Source organism: Accipiter gentilis, chromosome Z (genome assembly GCF_929443795.1).
Source record: "Accipiter gentilis chromosome Z, bAccGen1.1, whole genome shotgun sequence".
NCBI classification, from domain to species: Eukaryota; Metazoa; Chordata; class Aves; order Accipitriformes; family Accipitridae; genus Astur; species Astur gentilis.
The window spans coordinates 45,996,866-46,018,056 of NC_064919.1; the positions used below are offsets into that span (position 1 = coordinate 45,996,866).

Consider the following 21,191-nt stretch of genomic DNA (forward strand, 5'->3'; position numbering starts at 1 on the left):
TTTAGGAAGCCAGAGCTACTGCTAAGTGCCCAGTGAAAACAGAATTCATTATCCAACTAGTCTCTTAATTGGGCAGGTGGATAAAACATGGCTGGGTACTATTAAATATTAGCAAATTCCAGTTCATGCTGATTCTGAAGCAAACCATTCTCTCAACCACCTATAAAAATACCTTCCAGAAAGAAATCTTTGAGCACTACTGTTCGCCTCCCTGCCCAAATAACATCCAAGCCTATTATATCTGCCTCACTTCATCTACACTCACTTACTTGTGCTCCCAAGACCCTTGTTCAGGAAATTATCCCATTTCCTATTCAGGAAAGCACTCGAGCAGATGCTAGATTTGAGGCACACACTTTGATCTCAGGAAAGCCACAAGGCAGATAAAGAAATCAGAGGAACATACATATGTGCTGAACTTTAGACGCCTACTGCGCACTACTCTGAATCTGGACCTCAGTCTGCTGAAAAAATAATTGTACCCAGTCTCTTTCTTCAAATCAAGGACTCTGGTAAGTGGAATGGATAGAGGAGTGGTGGAAACACAGATCCTGCAGTCAGCCTTAAAGCAGTTACATCAGTATATAATAGCACATTATATGTACAACACCTACTTTGAAGACTGAAAAAATAAAACACACAGTCCTTTCTGCCAGATTTTTAGATGCATTACAATTCCTGAACACCTTAGAGCTTTGCCATGAGAAGCAGCAGCAGCTTTTACTTTTCTGGGCCTTTCATTATTTATATTAGACAGGTCACGCTGTTAATTTTTTAAATGTTAAAAGCACAATCAAATACTAACTTCAGGCTAGCTGGAAATGTTTTGATGTCAGCAATGAGCAGCCAATACATTTTTAATTCAGGCTAGAGGAGAGGAAAAGCAAAAATCTCCCTCTTGTACTCCCCCTACACTCTGCCAAGTAGTTAAGTGTGATAACTGGCATGCACACACATGACCTTCTGTTCTATTCAGATGAGTTATCTTAGATAATTTGTGAAGACTGTTCTCTCACTTAAGTACTTCATAATATGATCCATCTTTCCCTTTGCTTTTGTTAAGGGAAGACTACAGTAATCCCCCTAAAACAGCATTCTGGCAAACGCTCCTAAATTATGTAATTCACTAGGTTCAACTCTACTGTTACAATCATTTTCAAGGAAGACGGGTATAATACATTATCATTATAACTATACAATCCTGAGCTGAATTTTCCTTGGCTGAATTCCTAACACTTTAATGCTGAAATTGATCTGTTTTAAAAACATCATGTGAAAGGTTTTTAAATACCATACATGCTCAAGCTCTTTATTTTAAATGGTTTAGAAATGTGCTGGTGGAAACAGGAAACAAATGGGGGGAAAAAAAAAAAAAAAAGTCTTATGTTCTCTAATCTAGCATTAAGTACATCTTAAAGAACAACAGGCATGTTTCCAAACAAACTATTGCAGTGTACAAATTACCCAGCAGGGATGGAGATAACAATACCTATGGTGTGGGTTTAGATCTGAGAAGAAGTTGACATTTCATCAAGGTTGTCTAGGAAACCATTTTTAGAATTTATTTATAAAACAAAATGAAAGATGTTTATTTCCATTTGGGATGTCTCTAGAGAATCTGGCAAGTAACGAGTTTATTAAAATGACAAGTTCAAGGTACTTTTCGTGTTGACTGTAAATAACCTCCCTGTGAGCCGATTAAGAGTGTGGAGATCAAAGGCCCAAGCAGCCCTATAAAACCAGGAGTTACATACAGGGTTAAGGGAATGCCTCCCCAAGCTTCCTCGATATGGAAAATTTCCTCTAGCCACCTTCACTCGGTTAGTGCAACAGCAAAGACAAGCATTTTTGGACTTGCTCTGGAGTACATTAAAAGCCAACATCCATATTTTAATGGACACCTAACCAAGCAGCTTGGTTTTATGCACAGTCAGGAATTATTTTAGTTGTAAAGACTGATCCAGATGAGACTGAAGCAGCTAGACAGTGAGAAGGCAAAAAAAGGAGCTAGGAAGGATGCATGGGATAACTTGTAAAATGGGTTTCTCAGTTGGGAAGGGTTATTAAATCCCAGACTGCAGCAGTTTGTCAGTGCATTTCTACTCCTTAGTAGGTGCCAAGACCGCGACTTTTCAAGGTAGAAGTCAGAAAAGCTAGCAAAGCGTTTCCTAATGCAAGGCTTGACTACTATGATGATCTCTGCACACACCACCTTCAAATTTGACATCAACATAGGGCACGCTTGTCCTGATGAGTGACTTTACATTGAGTACACAAAGTACTGCCAGCAAGTCTCTAGCTAGAATTTAAGGGGCTGAGTTGGGAGTCACAGCACTGTTTACCAGCCAGCATCTCAGCTGCTTGAGCAACAGCAGACTTGGTTTTCTTGCAGCACCACCTTGCTTACTTTCAGTAATTAGCTAAATCCTACCCTAAGACAGAGAAAATCTTGAATTTTAAAGGGGGTCTTCATTACCGCTTCCTACTGTGATGGGGACAGATTCTGAACCTGCCCAGTCTGTCCCCTTCCATTTCACTGTCCTTCTTGGCCCCTTATATTACAGGGTGGGAGGTGAAGGAAAGGCTTTCGGCATTTGTTGTGACTGCTAAAACCATAAGACTGCTCATTGTGCGTAGACTTTAGTTCTGACAGTAAACATAAATTTCCATTTAAAGACACCTACAGCACCAGATGGAGCCCTTACAGTGAGAAAGTGTAACAAGCTCTTTCACAGCAGGCACAATTGTATCCGGAGCTCCAGCCTGCAGATGGAAATCCTCCTTCCCTGCCCACATGCTCTCCCCACAGGGCGCTTTCACTACTGACAAAAATCACATTCCCACATCCACCTCTGGGGCTGCTCCCTCCGCAGCAGCACCGGACGAAGCCCGGGAGAGTCCTCCAGCCGTGCAGCAGCCCACGCCGGGCACCTTGCTAGCTGGCAGTGAACCAGTGTGCTGACAATCCTGATCCACAGCTGACCCATATCTTGCTTCACGTATGGAAAGCGGCAGAGCCCTGCTAGCCTGGCCCCGGGGCCAGAGGTAACACGCTGGGCAACAGCTCGGGCACGGTGCTGGGCTGTCGGGAGTCACGCTGCTGGTGCACCGGTGGTGTGCGACTAGGACGGGTTAGCATTAGCGCCGGGGTTTCGGCAGTGTGCTTTGTGGCATGGTGTATATATGCTGCGTGACGGCTGGTTAGCCCGGGGGGGGGGACACTGCACATGTGCTCCCCTTGCCATGAGTGTCCCAACAGTGCAGCGGTCTTCTGCCGATTTTGCTGCACCTACCACCCCGTGCAGCATTGAAGGACCCATACCACACGCAAGAGCAACGTCATCGAACCCCAAAGGAGGGCGAAAATTCAACCAAAGCTTCTTTTCTGAAAAACACGTACAGAGTTTAGGAGGTCAACTGGTTTAGCCCAAAAGGATTGAGCTGGCAAACTAGGCCACAAGAGCTACCACCTGAGAGCAGCATGCATGCACCCGCCATGCACGGGACACAAATCCACTAAGAGGTTTTAAAAGGAAGAATTAGGTAAGAATGGATCACAAGGTAACGCTGACGCCTGAGCAAAAAGCTGAAACTGGGAAGGATGGAAAACGGTGTTTATATTTGGGAAATCTAGGTTCAGTAGTCTGCTCTTCCGTCTGATTGTGTGAAGTCAATTAAGCTTCTTCATGCCTCAGTTCATTATCTATAAAATAGGCAGAAATTCAGAAGCCTAGAGTGCATTTCTTTCCCTTACAGGGTTGTTGTGAGGATTAATGTATTGAAGATTTGGAGGTACTCCAGTATCAGAGGGATGTATCATTAAATATGCTAGGCTGAAATGGAAAAATAAGGGAGGAGAGGGGGGGGAAATAATCAGTCTTCCTTGTATCAGCAAAAACACAACTGGATGACTAGAGCAGTCCAACTACTGTAACAGAATGCTTATACTAAACTCCAGAAATTAGTATAACTACAAATAATAACTTTAGCCCATTCTTAGTTTGCATAAATCTGTATCACACAGACATAGGAAATGTAAAAGAGGAAACACTTCTGCATTGTGTATAAAACTGTCATCGGCTAAATTCACCAGAACCTAAAAGCCACTACGTCTGAGACGTAACTAACTTAATACTCTGAACAAAATTTCAGGAAGAAAATACTGCTGGTGGTTGTTGTTGTTGTTGTTGTTGTTTAAATTACCCACGGGTAACAGAATTAACCAGGAAATGTGCTATCTGCAAGTTTGTCTTTGAAATTATTCTTCTCAAATTAACCTTCTGTATTTGAAATGTGAACAAATCCAAATTTGCAGCTGCCTAATAAACTCAAACCTGTGCTTCAGAATGTATAAGGCCTTGTCAGAGACAGCCAGATGTCAGATAAGCCTCCCTGATTTCAAAAATGCAGAGCCAGTCTTCCCATCGTCATTCCTTTTACTATAACCCACCGAGTACACAAGCTTTTATTGCATTGTGCTGTGCAGTGTTTGTACTTACAGCACTCCATAAATAAGAAAAACAAACAGGGTGTGTGCTTATCTGATTAAAATCCAATGTAAATTATATGCAAAATAGGTGCAGCCCACTGGCTCATGGCAAATTGCCAGTAAAGACCTTCTGTGCTGAAGGTTGTGCACCACTGATTTAGGGCACCATCTCTCTGTCATACTTCTACTTTTTTCTCATTACTTTACAGTTTCCTACACTACATTCCTACCTGGCCAGTTTAGCACTCCATTTTCTTGCTATCTGTCACCAGACTACGCAAAAAATTCTTGCACCATGATGCATCATCACTTTGTGATTTAGGTGAGCCCAATCCAATCTCAGCCTATACGGTACACCACTTCTCTCTCTCCTTCTTGCTCCTGTAATCATTCAAAACTGTTGTTACTCCAATGCAAATTCTTTTCAGAAGCACATTGTTCCTGCTTCCAGGTCTCAGCTTCCTGAAACTTGTCCCTTCTCCTGGTAAAGCACAGCTCGGGGCCTTTCTGACGGGGCTTACAGGCAAAGCAGATTAGCCTGAAGAGCTAACTCTGTATGACCAAATACAGGGGAAAGTGCATTTCACATGAAATCAGAAAACTATCCAAGCTTGATTAAAAAGCATCCAGGCAATGCCGCAGAACATTCATAAGTTATTTTTTCTGAATTCTTGCACAATTTAGATTATCCAAAACTGGATTTCCCAAATGCTGTGCAGACATGATTATGGAATATATTTGTTTTGATTGGGCTTTAAGTCCCTACTTTTCAGATTTCTCATTTTTCCTTTATTCAAGGTTGAAATTTGCGGTGAGAATTTCTTTAGCCCCCTGTAGACTTGTTCAGGGTATTCCCCAAAGGGGGAGACAAAAAGAATTGGGGATTCATCATGCATAAGCTGATATTTACAGTAACACCACTACCAGTAAATGTTTGCTGGAAATAGCTTGATATTTCTTCACTTTCTTTTAATATTTGTAGGATTAATAACAAATTCAGACCCTGATCCCAGAGTATTTAACATCTGGGCAAAATGCTTCTTGCCGACATCCACAGGGCTGTGGTTTGGCACAACAAACACGCTGCATGTTACAAGAAACTTTAGCAATGGCAGCAGTAAAAGGCAATTTCTTCCTTATCTCTTTTTGTGCTTCCCTTCTTTTCTTATTGTGAAGAGACTAGCAACAATATGGCAACCATAACAAAGGGGAATAAAGAAAACACTCATGGATGATTGCTCAAAGTGGGTCCATAAATACCACGATTACCTTGCTACTATGCCGTTTGGTTTTAGGACAACTTGAAGCTGCATGATGGCAGGTGACAAAAAATGCCTGCGTAAGACAACTTTGGTGCTCCAAAACCCTGCGGGCACCTCAGATACACCAGACATGCACGCTACAGCAGAGGCAAGGAATACCTTTGTACGCCTTCAGACAGCAATATAAAACAATGTATCCTCCTTTCACTGCAGTGGTGTCTTCAACCCCTGTGAACTCTGTTTGCCACTTTCCAGTTGAACTGCACAACACTCTGAGGTTGACTGCTATAAGAAAACTATAGTCAGAATAACAAATATGAAGCATCTCTCCTGCCAAGTGGTAAGACCTTCCAGATCATACACTAACTTCCTCCATGACCTGCCAAGGTAACCATATTTCACAACACATTAAAGCATTAAGGGTCCCAAGCAAACAATGCTCAGGCACAAAACTCAAGAGCCATAGATGGCTAGAACAAACTTGCAGCTCCTCTAGGGCCAAAACGGCTTTTTCAGCAAAAAGATCCTAACACGACTCTATTCTTCTGCCTCTATTCTCTGCCATCCCTCAAGACAGACTTGAAAAGAAAGGACAGCTGGCAAAAAAAAAAGCAGTGACAAAACCGTTGAGTCAGACAGAGGTAAAAAGGTTAGTCTCTGGGAGCCAGAAACCACAAGGATAGGCATCTTAGACACGTATTTTTAAATGCTTTCTTTCTCTCTCTTTCTTTTCTTCCTGAAAGACCAAATGCAAAATGAAATCATCTTACAGAAGGACAGCTGCTTCCCCCCTGTGCTCAATCATTCCAGTCACACTATGTTGTCCAGTAACCTGCATTGATAATTCCTCATGAATAAAATGCCAACATTATCATCCACAGCTATGTTGTTGACATGCTTTTGCTATTTCACTAAAAATACCATTAATTTTCTGGCTTCACAACAGCTGAGCTACTCCCCATTTGAATATACAAAAGAGTATTTTGTTTAAACCAAATTAAAAGCGTTCCAGTAAATGACTTCAATTTTGCTGGCTATACTACTTAGTGTATACTGTTCTATTTAATCCTCTCTTTCTCAAGTCTACCCCTTCTACTACCCCCTCCTTTTCTTTCTTTCTTTTTTTTTTTTTTTCTTTTTCCTCCCCTTCCCTTTTTATACTTAATCCTTTCATGCCAGGAACTGGATTTGCCCAGCAAGACATCCACAGTCAGAAGGAGCTTCAAAAATGTGGTGCCAAAGAGTTAAGGCAATGGTGAAATTGCCTCCGGTCTGTTTTCATTCACCTGTGTTTGCCAAAACATATTTAGCAGTAAGGAAAGGAGGGAAAAGGGGAGGGGGAAGCACACAAACGCTGAACACACCTTCCATTTCCCATCCAGATAAGTGTCAACATTCCCCATTTAAGTCGGAATGAAAACCACCATTACTGCCAAGCCCTCCTGGCATCTCACCACTTTATTTGTTCCCATTTGTATCTAATGCTTTTGTCAACAGTTCAACAAAAGTCAAAGCAAACAACCCACTACAAACACTGGGGGTAACAGCAACAAGCATGAATCCTTCACAATTATCCAGCCCAGCTGCTCAGTGCCTGTCCAGGCAGCTTTCATTTACAACAGTGTCAACAAAAGGCTGAAACCCAATAACTAGGTGGGTCAATACTACCACTGTAAACCCTCCGGAGAAGGAAATGCTGTTCTCCTGCTTAACTGCTTCAGCAAACATGCAGAATAATTCAGTTAGATAGACAAGTGCTTGCCTAATCATTTGTTGTGTGAATTATTCAAGGGTTTCCCCTCCCCCGTAAACTACTAAACGATGGCTCTTCAAATATTTCTGAGGAACCACCAGATGTCTGACAGGAAAAAAGGAAACATGAGGCAAATTCTGACACAACAGAGGACAACGGTAACTTACGATCTTGGAAAGCGTTAATGCTCAGAGTATTAAGGCCCTCGTACACCTTGCTTCTGGTGTCACTGTGCAGAGAGCAAACAGCTTTTAACATACAAGCGCTAAGCACGCATCGGTCTACTAGCTGCCTGATCTTTATACAGCATAATCAAGGCTGCTGCCTACGATTTTTCTTCTTTTTTTTTTTTTCACGCGAGTTGTAAAAGAGTTCTCTCCAGAGAATATGTAAAATGTGGATAAAAATAAGCACAGTAGTTAGTCAGGTGGATGCCGAGAGAAAACATGCATTTATTCCCACATCGCTCGCTCCCCCCCATGCTCATTTGATCTCTTCTTAATCACCCACCTTAGCGTTTCTTTCTCTGCAGCCACAAGGCGAATGTTCACGTGCTTTTCTCCAGAGGTTTCACGGGGGTTCATGTTTACACTTTCAAAGAGCAAACTAGTCACGCTGCCTAGAACCAAGTGCTAAGCATCACGTCTTTTACTTCAATTGCCTCTTTAGTGTGGGAAACAGCCACCTCCAGATGTTTGCTTCCCCGTTTTTGTTGGCTTTTGTCACAACCGTATCATTACATTAACATATTCTTTTTAAACTTTAAGTAAACTTTAAGAAAGCGGGCAAATTAGATAACAAGTGGTATTTGTTTTGATTTAATCTCATTATTGGCAAGAACAACCCTGGATATGAACAAATGTTTTTTCCTAAGACCAGTTTACATACACATCACAGTGCAGTGTTGGATGGATATGTATTGTGAGCCAGAACACAGTATCAAATACACTTATAAATATTTTATTTTTGACATCTACAGTAGCAGTTGTGCGTGCTGAGTAACTAATATTCCAGAGAGAATCCCTAGCAGTTTTAAGACATAGCAAAACAGTAAGAGAAATTCTGTCTGTATGTCAAATTAAAGCACATATTTTTGTTTTTATAATTAGAATCTGTAACATATTTTGTCTGTAAAACAAGCGGGTTTACAGTGATTGCACTGCAGCAATCTCTGGAGCTGTGTGTTGTCAGCATAAAGAGCCTTCTTCAATCGGAGTTTTCTACCTCTTTCCATCCAAAACAATTATGAAACACTTGTCTACCAAGTAGCCGCAGCTCTGTCGGTTTGTGCTCACCGCAGCTGTTAGTACCCATTTCAGCCCTACTCCACTTGGCAGGAAACTTCAGTTAAATTTACTATTATAAATCAAGTTACTGCTATTTGCAACACTAAGTTCGTTTATCAGTATTAGCAGGACTGTTACAGTCATTAGCGGTATTTGCAAAGTGGGTTAAGGTCTGTGGAGACCAAAGGCACAACCGAGAGGTACTATATAGCACAGAAAACACCCGATATCAAAAGGGTTGCAACTTGCACACATCAACTGGGAAAAACATGTGCAGTGTGATGCTAGATACTCTAAAAGGCACAGGGAAGAGATACACCACCACACAAAAATGTCTCCTCTTCCTCATCCCCTGGAGCAGGAAGAAGAGTCCAAAAATGGCATCTCCAGCCTTCACCATGGCTGGCGGCAACACAGTTACCAGAAAACCTTCATGAAGCATGCAAAAGTCCTACAGAAGGTCTGGTAAATACTTAACTGCTTTCAAATACCTGGGGTACGATACAAAGCTTTTAGGCTACCTAGGTGGTGGGCATACAGTGCTTTCAATAAAGGCACCAAACTGACTCTGGACAGGCTGCCTTTATGCTGGAAGCAAGGTGCCTTTGCTACTCTAATGCCACAATGCAACGATGCATCCTGACAGAGCTTTTAGAAAGATACTAGGGAATAGCAGAAAAAGGGTTTCTCTCACCCCACAAGGTTTACTGTACTTGATTTTATAGGGTTTATTTTAAAATTATTCAGATATTGAATTCCTCTCATATTTTGCAGTATGGGACAGCAAAGCTCATTACCAAATAATATTTGCGGTCATTGCAAGAAACTCTATTCTCGAAGTAGGGGAGGAAAAGCAAAATATTCACTTCCTCGAGGGCTAAAATGAATTGCAGTTTGGTATTTTTAAAAGAAATAGAGCGGTGGGACAGAAATACAGCATCAACAGGTATGGCTTCAACAAACATGTTAGGCAGAGACAAGAAATATGAGCACACAGCTATAATTACTGCAAGCCAAATACAATGATTTCCTACTGTCTGGTGTTGTAACATCACAAGACAAAGCTTCATGTTATCTAGGTCAGCACTGGCTTTTGAACTCAGTGCAAGCAATGATTTCTATATAGTCTTGGACACTTTGCTATTAAAATAAAATGTGCAAAGGACTCAGAAATATGTTGCTCTACCTGCCACGTTTTCTGTTGTGTGTGGTCTGTGCCAAATTCATACCACACACCCCTGCGGACAACCTTTCTTCTGGGGGTAGCTGCAATCGGGAGACACGTCTCCCGGCCCTTCTTCCATACACCCACGCTGCACCTCTGCAGCACACACCAGTTTGACAAAACGGGACACCACCAGCAAATCAGCGTTATTGTTCACTTTGACCTGGCAAGATTAATACAGCAAGGAAAATACAGTATGCCCTCTTTCAAAAAATACAGTGGCTCGAAATATGTCAGCTTCACTGCATGGAGAAGCCGTGACAGTCCACTCACCCCATGAACGAAAAAAGGAACAAACTGTGTCGAAATTTTTTTCCCTTCTCCCTCCGCCCTCCCCTCCTTACTCATAAGTACACATTAAGGAAACTCCCACAGCTGCATTCACTGCCTCTGAGAGGCAGAAAAACAGAGGTACAGCTGTGCCTGCTAATATTCGTATGCAAACAAGTAGCATCCGACTGGCTGCGATACCTCACTCAAAAGCACCTCCGTACTCTTTGATAAGCTTGCTGCTCAAAAGGAAGCGATACAGAGCAACCTGCCGTCCTCTTAATGCAATTAGCAGATTAAAGCAGCATTTCACTTCCAATACTTCATTAAAACACTGATTGCATCCAGCGTTCGCTGATGAATACCACATACACAGTGTTCCCCCTACAGTCCTCCCAGGGACTCGGTGGAAAGCGACGGGGCGAGCCCGGCTCCGGCAGCCAGCAGCCGGCACAGCGCCCGGAGCGGGACACGAAATCCGCACCACAGTGCGACGCGGTGGGGACGAGGGCGGTGGGAGGCGAAGGGCAAGAGAACCCGCACACCTGCACAGGCGCTGGCGGGACGCTAACCAGCCCCGTGCTGGGGCCCTCCGTCATTGCACTGGCAGGCAGGGGAAACCATCATCCCACGGGGTTCTGCATCTCTCAAGCGCAGTCACGGCTGGGCCTCTTGCCGGGTCGGCTGTCACACTGCTGATTTTTTGTTACACGTCTCCATTTTGCGGTTTGCGCGAGAGCAGCTACCCCTCAACTTCCGTTTCCACTACAGTCCGGTGAGAGTAAAGCACGGGAGTGGTGAAGTCCAGTAAAGTGCGGTGTGGACACGAGCGCTTAGTTACATTTTCCCCTCAGATTGTTTTTTTTTCACAGCAGACTGAGAAGCCCAATAACGCCTCAGCTCAGGAGAAGATTTTTTTATTCGTTCTCCCGTGCAGCCACAAGCAAGCTAACAGCAAGCATCCCAGCGCAAGTGCCGTCAGGCTGAGTCCCTCCACCGCGGGAAGCGCTGCCGGGAGGGACCCAGCTTCAGCCCCTCTGCCAGGCACCGGGGGCATCCCTGGGGGACCCTCCAGCTCAGCCCCTGCCGCTGCCAGCCGGTGCCAAGGAAAGAACAAACTAAAAAAGATTAATTCGCAGATGTTCATGCATTTCACATACAGGGTGCCCTGTGGTCCGTTGCCAGGGCAACGGGAGACCACCGGCGCGCGCTTTATTGGCTTTATGAAGTGCGTCTCGGGGGCTATAGTCCGAGAAACGCTGTATGATAATCATCAGGCTTTTCAGAAGCCTTGTTTTGTGTTTATCCACATTTAACCCTCTGAGTGTGATTAAGAGCATCACTATGCACGGCTGGCGCACCGAGGAAAGCAGAGACGGCGAGGGAGGGACACGCACACCATCTCCACTTCCAGCCTTGAAACCCTGGAAAACTCGTCCTCGGCGCCTGCTCCTGCCTGCCCAGCGTTGGAAGTTTTCGCCCACAGGCTGCAGGTAAGCTGGTCCCCAGGCTGTGGTAGTGCAGGGCTCAGCACAGCGGGGTCTGGGGACAAAACTGACACCGCCAAGCGCAAAGGCAGCACACGTGTCACATTAGACTAACAGACTGCTGATGCCAGGCACAACATATTTTCTCAGTAACTTCGAAAGGAGGGAGCAGGGGGGGGAAAGGCCCACCAACTTCCTAAATACGTTACAAGAAAAAACACTTTCTCATTTTAAATGCCAACATGTGACGCCAGCAAGGCAGCCACACCAAAACCTTTATCACAGCCCGTCCAAATCTGCAGTCCCTGTGAAAAAGGAAAAGGAAAATCCCACGTCGAGAAGATAGTCTGTCTTGCAGTGCCAAGGGCTACAACATCATCTATAAATTCACAGAAACAAGCTGGAGCAATGCTGCTGGGACTCGGCTGCTCTGCCTCCTCCATTGCCCACTTCCCCTCCTCTCCTTGCTCCAGGCCAGCATCGGTCTCCTCCGGCTGTCTGCTCACTGGCTGAGGCAGGGCTGGGGATGGAGGGACGGGGGTCAAAATCACAAATGTCACAACGCCCCAAGCAGCAGCAGCAGCAGCAGCAGCAGCAGCCGCCACCATCAAGCACTAATCCAGCAGGAGAGGAGCAGGAGAAAGCGAGGGTGGCAGAGGGGATCAATAGAAGAAACGGCTTGCATTCAGGCTGGCAGGAGAAAGAGCACGCAGAGACAATCATTTCCTGGGAAAAGCTAAAGCCTAACGAGAATTTACTCTGCCTCCTTTATTCAGGCAACCAACCCTTTTGTGGCAGGGGCTTCCTGAGTGACAGGAACCCAGGGCCCCTTAATAGGATTTCCATATTATTTCCAACACCTGCCTAGAAGTTATTTGTTTACATTGAAGCAGGCGAGATTCTCAAATCAGACATCTGCTTCTGGTTCAGGCATATCTTAGGAAACCATCTAGAAAGAAGCTTTGTTGCTATGGAGACATTTTTATTTTCTTCCCTTAGTTGGCTGAAAAACATTAGCATTTCCAATTTTTTGTTCTTCAAAAGGCCAAATGTTGCTCAAGAAAACACAGGACTTTTCAAATTGCTATGCAGAATAGGCTAATCGAGCTTTAGATATTTAATTAATTATTCGACTCAATTAGAGCTGTACCGGAGAGAGGCGGGAGACACGGCGGTAACTTTCCCGCAAATTCCTCTCAATGGCCAATTCCTGCTGGCCAGCTTAATTGCTTCTTCCCTCAAAGCGCAGCTAAAACTTTGTAATTCATGATGCACTCAACAATCTTGCATAATAACTTGGGAATCAGTCAGACTACTCATTTCCTTCAACTTCTTCTAAAATCAACCTAAGAGACTGACAACACTTTGACTAGGTATAGTGCCAGGGAAGAGACAGGAAAAGCAATACAAATATAAATACAAATATTAACTTACTACTAGCATTCAGTGACTTTAACCAGAACACAGAAACTTCCAACGCATGTCATCCATACTGCTGATTCCAGAAGGTAATCTGTCCTCCTTCCCTCCCTTTAGCAGATAATCAGCATGCCCAAGGAATCAATTGATTTGCACAAAAATAAGGGACGTTTCAAGTTACTTTGGATCTAAGGGTTTTAAAGACAACTCAAAATCAAAATGCTAAGGGCTCAACACAACAACAAAAAAAACGTATCACAGCACCAACAGAAAGCTCCAAAGCAAAAAGCAGCCATCTAGGTTGTATGCTTCTTTGACAAAAATTGCTAAGTATTGTTTATTTTCTCCCATTACTTTGACTAACATCTATTTAACCCAACCTGTAAATGTGTTCTTCATTCCAGACATGTTCACCATGAGTAAACTGGTGTAAACCACGAATGCCAGCATCCAAAGTATGATTTTAATCGCACACTTACAATGAGAACTTCAGAAGACATAATAAACATTCCCTCCCTTCTTTTCCCCCCAGCTATTACATTGTCAAAGCCTTTGCACTGGAGAAGACCTTTCAACCCACCTCCTCACCCCAGCAAACTTCCTCTTCCTACTCTATGATGTGAAGTCATAATCCTGTGTTATCAACATCACAGTCTGTTGCTATGCAAATAATTAGACATGACTGCTTAGGTTAGAAATTATAGCCCATGTAAGTGTTTGCCTCCTGGGTGAAGAGAGCATCTGGAGAGAGACCATCTGAGTTACCCTAAACCACCAAGTGGCAAAATAAAGTTTGATAGTGAGAAGCACTGCAGGAGTCTGTCCAAATGTGGGCACACTGCCGAGTAAGAGTCACCCTGTGGTAACTGGCAAAAGGGTCCATGGTAAGAGACCAGCGTACAGTTAATACACAGAAGCAGGAAAAAAGCTATTGGGTAAAGGAGGTGCAAGCCATCAAAAATGGCAGAAGCAGATGACTCTTTGATACCAGAGTACGTGCCGTTACTTTCATACAAATACACTAAATTAAAATTCCCAGACGAGCTCATTAAAAAGGCAAATGATGTGATGCTGAATTAAAGAAAGAAATGTAAAACTCGGGGCGGGGGGGGGGGGGGCGGGAAGGAGAAGGGAGGGCAGGGAGAAAGGAAGGAAAAAAATGCATCAGGGAGATATATACCTGAGGTTCAGTTTCATGTTCTAGAATTCTGTTAAAAACCACAGGGCTTGAATGACATGATACAAGTCTAGCCATGAAAAGGTTATTAAGGAAAAAAACACCAGTGCCAAAAAATGAGCTCCATAAGATAGACTGAGACAACAAACAGGACCCTGCTAATTAATATTTGTTCTGCTTCAGCAGACAGTTACTGGACGAGACCGCAACAAACAAGCATGTCTCACCCAATCACATCATTAATCCATTCACGTTCACCACCTGAGGACCAGCTATGCCCCACAGATATTTATTCATCTGTTCCACAAACAAACAATTACAACACATTTTCTGGAATTAGGGCACCTGTTACATTCGGCACAGCTTACACGCCCAGAGGCAGATATCAATTAATACTGAAAAAATTACTGTATCGCAAGCCAACAGAAGTTACTCATTATATTTTGATAACACTACCCCCAAAACACTCACAGAGATCAAAACCACAGCTCCTGTGGAGCAACGTTTAGTTCAAATATGCTCAGCTTAAAACTATGACTTCATCATTATGGAAAGCAAAATACACGCAATGCCTTGTTTCTGAACAGAGAAAGGCACGAGCAGAATCCATGACGTGAGTGTGAAACGTTTGGATTTTAACAAGCCTGTGAAGTGCTTTTCAGCTGAATGGTGTTAAAGTGGCAAAATAAGAAAACGATCAGGAAATAAATTCTGTAAATTTCTTTAACCGCGTAACAGATAACTTACGTTTCTTTGGCTCGTTGAATACTTACTGAATGCAAAAACATTTGGCAGGACACTCATGCCACTAGTGGAAGTCTCATTTAAAAGAAACCTGACACTTAAGACGAAGTCCACAGCAGTGCATTACGGCAGTTTATGTGGTGTTCCTTTAACAGCAGAAGAACAAAGTCTGAACAATGTACATTTGGTAAGCTCCAAAAGTCTTCTAACACATGTTGGGCATTTTTGCAGAAGCATTACTCATACAATGTGTTGGGGTTTTTTTAAGTATCAAATTACAGCTCGAAGAGTAAGCAGCTTACTCTTACATACTAAATCAGCAGAGGTCTAAACACTTAATACTGGCTAACGGCTCGAGAAGCTAAACTGAGAAGCACTGGAGCGCCTGCCACCACAACTGTAAATGGAACACGAGAATTGCACCCATCCACTTTCCCTGTATCTGCCCCATGTGTAATTATTATCCTTGACACAGATTAAGGCAAAAGTAATCTTACTGTTAAACCCACTTGAATTTGCCCTGACCCACCTCCAGGTCACCAGCATGTTAGGCAGAAATTCACCCTAAACCTGCATTTGAAATGTTATTTCAGACTCTTTCATTTAAAACTCTCTTTTTTCCACAAGAATCTCAAACAAGCTATTTTATTCCTGCCACAAGACTGCAGCTTTTAATTACTGGCAATTGTTGCTGCTGAAACAGTAGCACCCAGCATCAAAATGAACAGTCTCCACCACGTTGACAAGTCATACTATGGGCATGGTCTCTGCTCCAAGTAATTTACAATTCAGGTGGGGGAAAAAAAAAGGGGGGGGGGGGGGGGGGCAATGCACCACATGAGTATAAAGAACAAAAGAACTGGATTAACAACAGATGCAGTAAAAAGTTACAGGAGTTGAATCCTGTGCATCAGGCAGGAATTCAGAAGAGACTGAGATTCTGGAATAACCTGCTCAGGGACATCCTGGCTGCCTAGGGCAGGCCCCCAACCCAGCCAGCATCTGGGGGCTCCTTCACTCCAGCTGCCACAGTGAGAGCCATGGGAAGAGACTACTAGTGCTGCACTACTTTCTGCCAGGTGGTGCTTTTGCACACAAAATGCTTCCTTAGCTTCTTCATGGTATGTTTTACAGAAAGGACTTTGTTAGGGGCCAGAGAAACTTTTGCCACGTTTGTCCCAGAGAGGGTACCAGGGCTGGGAAGAACAACGTGCTTCCTGCTTCAGCAGTTCTTGCTGGAGGTAGAAAAATGCTTGCAGGGTGCAATTAGCAAGCAAGAATCCACTGCAGAATAATCCTTTTTTTTTTTTTTTTTTTTAAAGAAGTTCTACTGCTTTGAAAAGGGGACGCACCAAGTCCTCTGTGAAAAGCTGCTCGGTTAACTGCAGAGCTGTTTGTCTTTCTGTCTAAACACATTATATTCCCTCAGAGCCCTTAAGCCAGGGCTGCACTTTGAGCACAGCCCTGGCGCTTGCCACCCTTCCCTTCCCTTTGTCCGCTCCGCAGCCTTGCTGCTGCACAAAGAGCGCTCCCATGACCCAGTTTACCGCATCTAGAGTTTTCCCACACTTCAAACTTTGCAAAGGATTCGGAGGACTGAATCCAACACAAAATCAAAGACCTCCCAAAGCCACCCTTCTCCACGGAGCTTGCTGTGCAGATGCTGATCTATTATTTAGGAATAGCTCTTAAACAAGCTCGTGTTTACCTGGAAGGTGACTACTCGGTTTCAGTAGTCGGCTCACTCGGAGGAGGTGCTGTGAAGGATGCGAGCCCAGTCTGGCTTACCAGGCAGGAAACATCACGTTCAGAAGAGTGATGCAAACTGCCTTTTTCCTGGCCTAAACCAGGACGAGGGTGGGGACCGGCACTGCTAGAGACAGCAAGTTTCACGAAGACAACTGCCCAGCAAATCCAAAGCGTTGGCAGTGGTGGCAAGAAATCGGTTTGGCTTCAGCCAAACTCTGTGCTTTGTAGAAATGGGTAGGGTACCTTTGTTATCTGAATCGTACACTAAAGTGTAAATTTACACTTTATGAGCTATTCTAAAATCTGCCCTGCTTAATAATCTGTATCACCAAGAAAACACTTTAAAGTGTCTCTCACAATTAAACGCAGGCACAACCTTGTATAAATCAAAATTTTGCTACCATATCAAAACGTTACACTGGGGCTGTATAACATTGCCCATATCCTCATTACATGCTACACTAATTACTACCAGCAGATTCAGAATTTTCTGCACATTAGAGGCTTTTAGAGGAGCTATAAAAAATTTCAGGCACCATTAATTTAAATTTGTATTGAAATTTCCTTTTGACAGATGGCCAAAAATTACTTACTATTTAGAGTACCAGAGCTGCCTGTTTGCACATTAGAAGAGGAAAGGGAAAAATTAAAAGCAAGAAGGAAATTTATGTCACGTTCATTACCTGTTAAATGTTAAGGAGCATTATCCTGCATGAATAAATTATTTCATACAAGCACACAGGCTCCAGCTGCTGGCAACTGGCACGTTCTGGCTGGCAAAAACCATCTCAAGTCACACAGCAGACAATCATAAAAAGCCTCTCTTAACCAGGAGCCACTTAAGGGAGGACAGATCGATCGAACAAGCGACTAACTGCTACTCTGGGCATCACTGAAAACATTTAAGGAAATTAGCAAACTATTTCACCTTGCAAAGCTGGCAGCAAGCCCCATAACGCTGATACATGAGCCAACTCACAATCTGAACACCGTGCAAGACAAACATCTACTTATCATTTCACAGTAAATTGGCACAAAGTAGCGATGGCCTCCTCTCCCTCTTGAAGCTGTATGAGTAACAGCGTCTTTGAATCATTCCCAGACAAAATCAGCCTTTTTGGTATAAACACTCCCCATAACACCCATGCCAGCATAAACACCCCAACATCCCACAGACGTTACAGAAACACAACTAGCGTATTTTGTTTAAAAACAGCGGTCGGCACATACTAGCAGTTCTCGTCATTCACTTTCTCGAGTGAAACGCTTCATGGTTCCAACTGTACAGGTATGCAAAGTCGTTAAAGAAACCAGGTGGGTTTGTATTCCCACATTTAGCTGTCTTCCCTACTTGTTTGTTTGGGTGCAGGAAAAAAGAAAATGGACTAAACGTGTGTGTTCACAGCAAACAGGGGGTGTTCTAGGGAAATCAGCACTAATCTGCACCCAGCCTCACCACATAAAGCAGTAATCCCAGTCTCTAGCCCTCATGACAAGGAAGGTGAAGTGAAATCCAACGTGCTTGTTGTCCTTCGTTGGCAGATAGACAGCTTCAGTGCCTTTGCTGCTCACAGTAAAAACTGACAGTTCCTGTCAGCTCCTTGTTGTTATGCAGAGCCATGTGGGTAACAGCAAAACTGACAACCATCGGCTCAGTTGCACTCGGCTGGGACGTGGCGGAGTTGCCAGTGGCAGAACGGGCACGCTGAAGAAGGCTGCAGGACACATCCCCACCTGGAGCTGCTGGAGAAGCAAAGGCACAGCTCCTCGCATGGCGGAGTTGGTAAACCGCCAGCAGCAGCAAGGAGAGCAGACTGGTCTGGGAGAGGGCAGGGCCAAGATGTACCTCCCCACTTGCAGCATTAAAACCCCAGGAGCCTCTGAGAGACTCTGGTGGCTATACAGTACGGACAAGCATCCAGGCACGTACGCTGAATTGTAGCCATATGCATCGCCGTATGCTCAGAACTACACGAGCCGCGAGGTGTGTATTACCTCTCCTTATAAACACCACCACGCACAGGATGGTGCGCACGGGTATGCTGCAGAGTCATATTCAGCACCTGAAAATTAACTTTTGGAAAAGGAAGCCAGGATGAATCCTCAGTGCGAGTACCACCTTCGCTGGGGTAGGGAACAGCAGCTCGCTCCTCTCCAATGGCTTCAGCAAGGGCAGTGGGCAGCACCCCACCCCTCCCCTGTGAGCGACAGAGCTCCGCTTCCATAACTGCATTATTAGGGTATTATCAGAATTACAATTTACAGCTTCCAAATGACTTAAAACTACCAGTTAATTCTTTCTGTCTCATAAGCTTGGGCAGAGAGCCCAGGCAGCCCTTTCCCTTCCTTTTACCCAGAACAGGCTCAGTGCTGTTCCACCAAACCCACAGCACGGCATGTTGCCTGCAATCCTAACTCCCCCCCACTACCAGCCACTTTCTAAGTGTGATACATGGTCTGTGCAGGGCTCTGCTAATCAACATGAGCGTCACCACCCGGTTTCACTCTGTGACTTTTTCCACCACTCTGGGCCGTACTTCAGAAAAACGCAGCGTGCAGCTCTTTCAAGCCACCCCTTACACCTATGAAATGGAGCCCTACCTTGATGGAGTCTCTGTCTGCATGCAGAGCAGCCCCCGTGTGCAAGGAGGGGAGGAGGCAGTGGCAGGGGATGGGGAGGTGGGGGGAGAGAGAAAGAGAAAAGTGCTAGTTAGTTTACATAAAATTATACATTTATCATACTCGGAAGAAAGAATCCCGATGTCTGTTAAATAATAAATTGCACAGATGTTAACTTTCCTGTACAGTTAATTATTAATACTGTATAGCCAGATTTATGAAACTGGATTTCTAGCATTTGAACACAATTTCTGGCTACTGCTAGGTAATAAATACTGAAGCAATTAGCTAGGAATCCTTGTGAAAATTCCTTTTTTTGTTGTTGTTTTGGTTTGGGTTTTTTTAAAGAGGAGAGTTTAAAAAAAGGAAAGAAGATAAATGAATGAAGACACACACTCATCTGGCAGCACCTACCTCTTTGGTGATCGTTATCATGGTGCTTCTTCTCATCTTTAATTGGGAGGTGGGACTGCCCCCCCAGCGCACTGGACAGTGCCAGGAGACCAGCACTGCTGCCAATGGGTGGGATGGCTGGAGGCTGCAAGCCAGAGGGGTGCGGAGTGAGCGGCACGGGAAGACCATGTCCATGTGACAAATGCTGGGCCTGGAGTTGTTGCTGCTGTGAAAAACGAAACACAGATATTGAATTTGTTCAGGGAGCCAGGGGTTTTCTGATTGATCCTGTACATCAAATGTGATTGATCGCATCAACCAATGTTTCTCATCAATCCAGATATCAACTCTCACAAACACCCTGGCATTTTAAAAATGTCCATATGTTTGGACACAACAGAATCGGTAAACTGCAGGCTGAATTAAAAGAACAACAAAAAATTTTAAAGAAAGAATAAAGGAAAGGAATTTTACAGTTTTGGTGAAATTTTTATGTCTCTGACAGAGGCACTGCATTTTACTCTTTCTAGCAGAAATGCACCACGTACACGTCTAATCAAAACATATGTAACTATAAAAGCAGTTATATAATGGCCAAAAAAAAAAGCAGCTGAAAATTGAGAAAATTAGTGTTAAACAGTTCTCCCAGCGCTACTGCACAGCATGCAGTGAGAGTTAATTTGAAAGAGAAAACCTGAATTAACAATCCAGAAAAGGAAACTGGTTGCAGCCACCGTTTTAAGCCCTTTAAGTGTCCTCAGCGGTACTTGAGCAAATTACTAAAGAAAATCTAATGTAGCAAGGCTTGGGTCCTCCTGTAGGCTTGCTCAATAATGCTGAAATAATTGGGCACTCTGTGCACGTTTAGTGATGCTCGAATGAAAAGCTAGAGGCCTGCCCTTGTACTCTTCTCTAGCTGCTGACTCTGTGTTGTGACAGGTTTATTTGAGTGGGACTGTGATGCATGCACCAGTAACTGCGCTGACAAGAGTTTAAAGTCATTTTTACCAGTACACTGGCAACACATAGAGAAAGCCCTTGAGAGGTTCGAATTGGAGTGCTTGACCTCAACTAAGGCTGCACCAAGCTCTGTGCTATACTAACCACTGTGGGATAGGCAGATTGTTTGTTGCTACTCAATGAGAAGGCGGGGGGAGGGGGGTGGAAACCAGGTGAAAAAGCTATGTTAACTATATCCCAAGCGAGATCTGTTCAGGTCTAAGGCTTGCCCACTAACCATCCAACTAATTTCTGTTCATACAGTAACCAGATCAGCTCTGAAATTTTCTTTTCGTTTTCAGGCAGTCACTGCTCAGGA

The 21,191-nt window shown here is 44.0% G+C and overlaps 1 protein-coding gene across 6 annotated transcripts in view; it reads right to left on the bottom strand.

Annotated features, from left to right (window-relative positions):
• LOC126035978 (transducin-like enhancer protein 4) overlaps nt 1-21,191 on the bottom strand; it is a 100,975-nt gene that overhangs the window by 23,571 nt on the left and 56,213 nt on the right. For 3 of the 6 annotated variants that reach the window (XM_049795160.1, XM_049795158.1, XM_049795163.1), the window contains 2 exons: nt 19,895-20,099; nt 19,463-19,479 (listed from right to left, as the gene is read on the bottom strand). In XM_049795160.1, coding sequence (XP_049651117.1) covers nt 19,463-19,479; nt 19,895-20,099 — 222 coding nt within the window. The remainder of the gene's footprint in view (nt 1-19,462; nt 19,480-19,894; nt 20,100-21,191) is intronic. The other 3 variants (XM_049795161.1, XM_049795159.1, XM_049795162.1) reach the window with 2 other exon arrangements.